At 35.5% G+C, this 8,680-nt stretch overlaps 1 protein-coding gene across 1 annotated transcript; it reads right to left on the bottom strand.

Annotated features, from left to right (window-relative positions):
• Nucleotides 1-6,141: 6,141 nt before the first annotated feature.
• On the bottom strand, nt 6,142-8,453 carry LOC107844851 (transcription factor DIVARICATA). Its single transcript, XM_016689193.2, has 2 exons — nt 7,279-8,453; nt 6,142-7,108 (listed from the first exon to the last, which is right to left on the bottom strand). The coding sequence occupies exons 1-2, from the start codon at nt 7,728-7,730 to the stop codon at nt 6,712-6,714; spliced, it is 849 nt and encodes a 282-aa protein (XP_016544679.2). The 5' UTR covers nt 7,731-8,453; the 3' UTR covers nt 6,142-6,711.
• Between the last annotated feature and the right edge of the window lie 227 nt (nt 8,454-8,680).

Genomic DNA, 8,680 nt, shown 5'->3' with positions numbered 1-8,680 from the left:
AAGGTATTCTTGTCAGAAATTGAGCCAAAAAAGGTAATTAAACCACTGCTTGATACTGATTGGATCATAGTAATACAGGAAGAGTTAAATTAGTTTGAGAGAAGCAAAGAGTTAAATTAGTTTGAGAGAAGCAAATTATGGCACTTAGTTCAACTCCTAAAAGATAGAACAGTAATTAAAACTAAGTGGGTGTACAGAAATAAGGTTGATGAGCATGGAACAGTTAAAAAGAATAAGGCAAGATTAGTGGTCCAAGGGTACAATCAAGAAGAAGGCATAGATTTTGATGAGACTTTTGCTCTTGTAGACAAAATTAAAGCAATAAGATTACTTGTTTCTTTTGCTGCTTATATAGAATTCATTCTCTATCAAATGGATGTCAAGAGTGCATTCTTGAATAGCATTCTCAAAGAGAAAGTGTATGTCAAACAACTACCAGGATTTGAAAGCCAGGAGTTTTTTTATTATGTTTATAAACTGGACAAGGCTTTGTATGGACTAAAACAAGCTCCAAGAGCTTGGTATGAAAGATTTTCAAAGTTTCTTCTGGAGCATGGTCACACTAGAGGTAAAATTGACAACACTCTTTTCTTAAAAACTAATGGGAAAAATCTGTTGGTTGTGCAAGTATATGTTGATGACATTATTTTTGGCTCCACAAATATGAACGTGACTCATAAGTTTGCTAAACTCATGAGTTGTGAGTTTGAGATGAGTATGACGGGGGAGGTGAACTTTTCCTTAGGTTTACAAATTAAATAAACAGCATCTGGAACTATGATCCATCAGCAGAAGTATGTCAAGGAACTACTTAAAAGATTTTCCATGAAAGAGGAAAAAGAGATCAGTACTCCAATAGTTACTGCCACAAAACTTGATTTAGATGAAACAAGTCTTGATATGGAGCAAAAGTTATACAGAGGTATGATAGGATCACTTTTATATCTCATAGCAAGCAGGCCAAATATTGTGTTCAGTTTGGGGGTATGTGCAAGATTCTAGGCAAATCCTAAAGAGTCTCATCTAAAATCTATGAAAAGAATTTTTAGATATCTCAAAGGAACCAGTGATCTTGGTCTATGGTATCCAAAAGGTAGTAACTTTAACATGGTAGGATACTCTGATGCTGACTATACAGAATACTTGGTTGACAGGAAGAGCACTACAGGCATGGCACACTTCCTTGGATCATGTTTGATTACCTGGTCCACTAAGACGCAAAACTCAGTGGTCTTGTCTACTTCTGAGGCTGAATGTGTTTTTGCAGAATCTTGTTGTACTCAGTTGTTATGGATTAAATAATAACTCATAGATTTTGGTATAGATGTTGGATGTGTTTCTATTTTTTGTGATAATACAAGTGCTATCAATATAGCTAAGAATCTTGTTCAGCATACAAAAAAATTAAACATATTAATATTAGGCATCACTTTCTTAGAGATAATATTGAAAAAGGTCTTATATCAATCATGTTTTGCTCTACTGAAGAACAAATTATTGATATATTCACAAAGGCATTAAGTAGAGAATATTTTAAAAAGAATATGTTAGCCTTGGGGATGATTAAAATTGCATAAATCTCCCTCAATGATTGGCTAGAATTAGGTGCTCTTAAGTGATTGTTGATTAATCCATTCTTGCACATTTGGTTGTGTGTCCTAATTCTAAGATTTTAGAGTAAATTGACTTATTCTTGTGTTGATTTTACAGAGAAGCTGGAACACTCGGGCAACTACTTCCATCTTGTTCTAAAAGGTTAAGGTATGATTATATTTTACCTAATATAACATAAGAGAAATAAGTATGTCATATGGTTCTTTGTTACTCCCAAAACCGCCAAAACCTTAAGAGTCCTTTTTAAAAAAAAACTGCTACTTGATTTCCCATAAACACTGAACCATTCCATCATTACGCCTCCTACCAGATACAGTCTTTCTCCGTTTCATCTTCTTCTTTTTCCTCCTTAAATACATTTCTCTCCTATTCTTTCTCATTCTTTCCCTATCCAATCACTTCACAACTAAGAACAACTTAGTGTTTCTCTTTCACAAATGGCCTCCTCCTCATCCTCGCCATCATTAGAATCTGCTACCACCACTCTCTCAATAGTCATTATTCTTCATCCTAATATAAGCTTACCACATCTCATTCCTCCTCTAATTTTGGTAAATTTATCTGATTTTGCACTGTTCAAAAATCTGAAAAACCTCTTTACCTAATTTTTCTTAAAACATTCGTCATCTTCTGAACCCTCACTACCACCTCCGATTTCTCTTCAAATTATTAACCGTGATGATATTTCTATTGCAAACCTAATTTCGGGAAAGTCCAGATCTAAAGAAAAACGTAAACCCTCTTCACTGGCCATTGATGTTGATGGCTATGTTTCTGCTAACCCTTTCCCTATTGTCACCACTTCTCTAAGTTCGTATAATCGAGGTAAAAAACAATAGGAAGATATTTCTTTGGCTGAAGCCCTTCAATCCAGCAAAAAGAAATGACTTGCTTCATCTATTCCTTCTCCTCGTGCATCCTCTCCTGATATTCTTCTTCGCTCAGTTCGAAAGAAGAAAACAATCATAGAAAAAGCTTTAAAACCTTCCTCTTCTCATAAACCCTCATCTCAACCTAAAACCACCCCTACCCCAAAAGATTTCTCATCTTCTAAACCCTCTCCTACCTCAAAAGGTTTCTCATCCTCCAAAGTCTCTCTAACGAAATCATCCTCTCGTCTGAAGAAATAGGTCAACAAACCTATTTCTTCTGATTCGTTTGAGTCTAACTCACCTCTTAATACTGCTACTGAGTTGGATCCTGATTTTGAAGTACATGAAACTTCTTCAAATCAAGAGACACCTGAAGAATACTATCTCTATTTTTAAAAGCGTAAACTAGCTAGAGGTCATGTTATTAGTGGGTTTGGAGGTGTTGATATGAATACTTTGTTGGGTAAAGTAGAGGTTCAAGGATGGTCCCACTTATTTTTTCAAGGTGAGGTGTAAAGAAGGCTTGCTAAGCCTGAAGTATGTGAATTCTATACAAATGGGGTAGCTATTGGTGAGTTATTCTCTACTACTATTTGAGGGGTAACCATGAATCTGTATATTGCTGATATTGCTCGAATCCTGAACATTCTTTTAGGGGGATGGGGTCACTATGTAAAGGACACTTGTCCATCTTTTGAAAACCTTGCTTCTTCTCTTAATATCTCTCATAAGTTTTCTGGTAACCCTCATCTGGTCAATCATCGAAGGGTTCTTAAGAGAGAGATATCTCCACTACATCAACTCTATTTTGATGTTGTGCACAAGATGCTAACCCCTAGGAAGGAAAGAGGGACTATAGCCAACTTTCTTTACCTTACTCTTATGGAGTTGCTGGACACTGAGGTCAAAATTGATTTACTTAGGCTTATCCTGAAGCAAATGCAAAAGGTTCTCCTTAAGAAAGTGAATGGACATGCTCTTCCTTACGAATTCTGGCTCACCCCTATATTTGAGGAGTTTGGTGTATCTGTCCAAGTGTGGTCTTTACAAACTATAAAAGATATTATAGGGAGTGTGAACCATTTACAACTACCTATTTTTATGAGGAGTGCAAACAACCCTATGCAACGCCTAAGGAATGCGCTTGCAGCTAAAGATGCTGAGTTAGAAGTTGCTCAGGCTGCACTGGATACTGCTTAGGCTGCCCTTGCTGATGAGAAAAGGGTTCTCCTTACTCAAATTTCCTCATTTACAACTTCTTGGAGTGTGAACAAGCTGAAAATGCTGAGATTATTCGAAAGTTGACCTCTCTTATCCCCTCTTCCTCATCTACTTAGTTCCCTTCTTAGTGCCTCAAGACTCTCTTCTTTGTTATCCCCTCCACCTCATCTACTTAGTTCCCCTCTTAGTGCCTTAAGACTCTCCCATTTGTTTTCTTCACTAGGTCTTTGTTTTCTTTTTTTGCTGTTTTGGGTAATCTTAATTGTATCCTGCTTTTAAATAAAATGGACTTATTTGCCTAATTGTGTTCTACTCCTATTTTTTCATAATGCATCTATGTTGTTTTACTCTAGGTTTTGATTGTTTTAGTAATAGCCCCAGCGGCCATGGATTATTAAATATTTTTCACTTTTTGGGCTCAACTTTTTGATGATGTCAAAAGGGGGAAGAATAGAATATAGATTATGCAATTCTTATAACTCAATTGACTAACCTGTTTTATTTTGTATTCTTTTATTTAAATTCCCTTATTGAGTATGTCAAGATTTTATGATAGATGTTTTGCTGATTAGTTTGTCATCATCAAAATGGGAAATTTTGTTAGGGAATTTGAAGTTTTGATGATAGACATATGAATAAAACATATTGTGTAAGCTGGTCCACACAAGTGAAGAAAGAAAAGTTAAAAGTTACTGGTTCTCACATGTATTGCATGATGCAAGGCTGGCAAGGCATTAAGACAAAAGTGGATAAGTAAAAAAAACTCAGATATCTTACCAATGTTTATCACATACAGGAAAAAAATTGAGGAGAAGATAAGTGTAACACCTAGAGTTTGAGTTGATCAAGGAGTCCTGCCAAACTAGGAGATAAAGTAGAAGAGTCCTATTCAGTCAAGGTGATAGACGACTGCAACAGGAGTGAAACTACCTGATAGAGTCCCATTGAAGATAGAAGAATACATTATCCCAAGGACTCTATCAGGAGTTGGCTTAAATACAAAAAACAACATTTAAGAGTTTCACTCATGCACTGACAAGAAAATTATCAATCAGCAAATCAATTCTCTTACTTGAAGAAGAACCTGGTCCTTTACTTAGCAAGTCGTAGACTTTATGTAATAGGTTGGTTCTTTGAGTTGTAATGAGTCTTTTGTTCTAGTCTCAGTGAAGTATAAACTAAGTTAGGAGTTGTGTCTTCAAGTTAGGGAACTCGAAGACTTGGGAACACTTATCTTCGGAAGATTTGTGTTTTTGTAGAAATAGGAGTTAGAAGTTTTAACTCCTAGTTTACAAGAAGTCTTGTAATTTGTTGATTGTTGAGGCTCAAAAGTAATAATGAAGTTGGGGTTAAATCCTATAGAGGTAAAGGTCATGGTTTTTTTACACCTTTCTTGAGCCGGGTATTTTCCACGTAAAAATACTGTGTTCATCTTTTAGTTCTGTGAACCACGTTAGCTTACTTGTTCTAAAGATAGGCAACTAGAAGAGTATAATATTAAAATCAGTTGGGCATGCAATATAACAATTACTTTACGAGATAGTATCCGTTGCCTCACACTGATATAGGATACCAAGCAACTCTGTCACTAAAACTTAGATGAAAATAAATCATCAAATTAACCTAGGCTCAAAGAACACCAAGGTTCTATAAGTAGAGGGAATTTTATCAAATAGAAATAACTAGTCTTTCACCAATTACAAGTAATTTTGACATACTTTTAGCTGAGAAACATTCAAATATTATCTCTGTTTCATGCGACGAACATAGAGAGAGCATCAAGTGTCTTGAGAAGTTGACATTTCCTGTTTAGAATTGTCATAGCAGTTAGCCCTGACCCTGCCAAGTTGATTCACATGAAAAGTACACAGAGCCCAGTATTCTACTTGATGAAGTGGATATTGACTCAGCATTTATTTGTATGAGGTGACTCTGGTACCACGGATCACGAGTCATTTTTTAGGAAAGTATTTTCCGTGCAGTAGTTATTTTGTGATGTTCGGTTACCAAATTATCTAGTATGTTTCAAGGAAAACATTTTTTAATCATAAATGGAAAACTAAATTTTCTCTTACATGAATGAAGGTCTATTTCTTACGACTGTATTCTGTCTGGTAAAAGGGAAAATCTTGCACTAGCACAAAATTGAGAATTAATTGTTAGTGTTAAATTAAGTTCCTCCAAATTTGGTCAGGTTTACTTGTGTATCAGAGAGTGCAAATGAACTAGATTAATGAATCCAAGATCAATCGGCAAACAGTCTTTCTTTACAAGATAGGGGTAAGGCCGTGTACATACTACCCTTCCATGGTGCCATTGATGGGATTACATCGGGTATGTTGCTGTAAGGTGTTACCCTAAACCTGGCTTCCCCCTGATGCCAATTGCATTTTCTTTCCTTTCCCTTGTACTAACAATGAGCAAAAGAACCAAATGAAATGAATAACGAATTAGAGGATACAAATACAAGCTGCAATAGTGCTTCTTCTACAGAGATGAAAACAAAGAACTACAAACTAAAACAACCACAAATTTTCCCAAGAAACTTCAATTACATGACTTATTGCTAACCATCTTGAGTGACTAGTAATATTAACATGAAATATTGCTCAGCCTTCTCACTGAACCTTCTACAGCTTGGACATTGCAGCAGCTTCATAAACAGATTAATATGCCAATACATTCTATATCAAACCTCTGGCACACTCAAAAGACAGTAGACGGTCGATCAGGCTGGTTGAGGAAATAGCTCTCTTAAATAAAGAGCAGACCTCTTTAGTTCTGGAGCTAAGGAATATGAACTAATTGAAGCATACCAATTCTTGGTAATGGTACTTATTTGGTTTTTCTTAAGATACATGGATATCACATGTATTGTACTGACCAAACTGAAGTCCCTGCAAAATAACACTATGCATGCCATGTTCATGCAATGTGAACTAATTGAAGCATACCAATTCTTGGTAATGGTACTTCATTTGGTTTTTCTTAAGATACACGGATATCACATAGTATTGTACTGACCAAACTGAAGTCCCTGCAAAATAACACTATGCATGCCATGTTCATGCAACTTTAGTCCATATGTCTTGAATCCTATAACTGCTTCTTGATTTGGAAAATTGTACTCACATAAGGCTTTTTGTGGAGAAGGAACAGATTTGTCCGGAGAACTGGAAGATATATGATTCTCGGGGGAAGGAGATTTCATTTCTGTAAGATTGACAGTGGTAATGTCATGTATGCTTGATCTTCTCTTATCCTTACCCCCTGAAAGCTGCCTGATGAAGTACTTCTGAGCATGACTAGCTACTTGAGTTGGAGTTCTTGTGGTCACGAAATTGCGAGAGATATTTCTCCAATCACCTTTTCCGTACTTTTTCAGCCCCAACAGAAATTGCCTGATGGAAATGTAGAAAACAATATCAAAATTTACACAGAATCATCTATTTGATGAATTGCAGTACTCTGAATTCTAAAAACCATTTAGTTTTCAAACTTACATTATTAAAATTTGTAATACTGTAGTCATATAACCAACTTTTTGTAATAATTAAGCCACACAACTCACCTGTGTTCTTCCTCAGTCCATGGGACTCCCTTTTTCCTTTCGTGTTCAGAATATCGATTTGATGTGCTTCGCTTGCCAGATGGACCATAGAATTGCTTGTTAAAGTCATGGAAGATGCCTTCTTCGTGATCTTGATTTATCCACTCCAATGTGAATGAATTACTACTAGTTGTGTAGCCAGGTATCGGTATTAATCCTGCCTCTATATCAGCAATATCTTCTAACAATTCTCTATACTGTTTCATCATATCGTCCACCGTCTTTCCAGAGATCATGGATGCTACATAGTACAATCTATCCGGAGTCTCCTTGTCAAATAACGCAAGCGCATCTTCAAACATCTTGTTTTCTTCAGGAGTCCATTTTGTTCCCTTGTTTTCCTCAAATAACCAATTTGAGTTTCTAAGATATGTTGCTTGAGGAGGAGAAAAAAGTTCCATTTCACTATTCATGTTTTCTTGTTCATTTACAAAGTTAGCAGCACTAGCAAGAGGAGAAGGGCAGCCCAGCCTAGTTATGTTTCTTGGTAAAAATGATGAGAAGCGGGGCTTGTTTTTTATGGCATCAAGAAGCAATTGAGAGGAATCTGAATAAGACTTTTTGGAAAGTAGTATAAGGTGAGGAATCTAGAAATAACCACCCAACTTTCCAAAACCCAAGGAAAATAGAAAAATAAAAGTAAAAATACTAAGCATTTGAGGTCTAGCAGATCTAAAGCTCATATGGCCACCTATAGTATACAATACAAGCATATATAGGAGAAGGTACTAATAGGAAAAGAAGAAAATAAAGTTATTATATAGAAAATGGGGCATAAAAATGAAGTTCATAGAGAAGGGGAAAACTTTGAGAAAACAGAAATCGACTATTTGCCCCTTCGTTAGAGGTGTTCCAGAAATGTATGTGATCGAGTAACTACCTCTATGAACAAATTAGTCGGATTGACTTAAAAATGAAAAGATTTGTACAAATCATATATTTTGTCACCGCTTTTATGAAACAAAGTTCGATATGAATATGTTAGATATGAGTGACCCGATTGATAAAGTAGTATCTTTCCTCCAAAAGTATATTTTTTTTACCGATGCACAAAGAAATATATTTAATTGCGAATGAACATGATGTTGAGAAATTGTAAAAGGATTCTTTTCTTTTTTCCTGATAATAAATAAAAATTTAGAAATGTGTCATAGGAAACCAAAAAGCATATAGGGAACGACCTTTACGAAATACACCTGCATTTGCTAGCATTTTGCTTCTTTTATTTATCTTATACTCTTATCATATATGTTGGTATTTGATTAGGCATGGTAGTTAAGAAATAAAGAAAAAGACTTTTGCCAACTCGCCTTAAGTATTAGAAATTTCTGTTCCTCTTTGGACAAATTTTTAAAAATGTCAC

The sequence above is a fragment of the Capsicum annuum genome, chromosome 10 (genome assembly GCF_002878395.1).
Source record: "Capsicum annuum cultivar UCD-10X-F1 chromosome 10, UCD10Xv1.1, whole genome shotgun sequence".
Lineage (NCBI taxonomy): Eukaryota > Viridiplantae > Streptophyta > Magnoliopsida > Solanales > Solanaceae > Capsicum > Capsicum annuum.
This window is presented reverse-complemented; position numbering and strand designations above follow the sequence as displayed.

What these genes read in the sequence shown, in the direction of transcription:
- LOC107844851 (XM_016689193.2), bottom strand. Translation starts at nt 7,730, where the DNA reads ATGAATAGTGAAATGGAACTTTTTTCTCCTCCTCAAGCAACATATCTT. An exon ending in TGGACTGAGGAAGAACACAG is followed by an intron (nt 7,109 to 7,278) that starts GTGAGTTGTGTG and finishes CATTTCCATCAG; the next exon opens with GCAATTTCTGTTGGGGCTGA.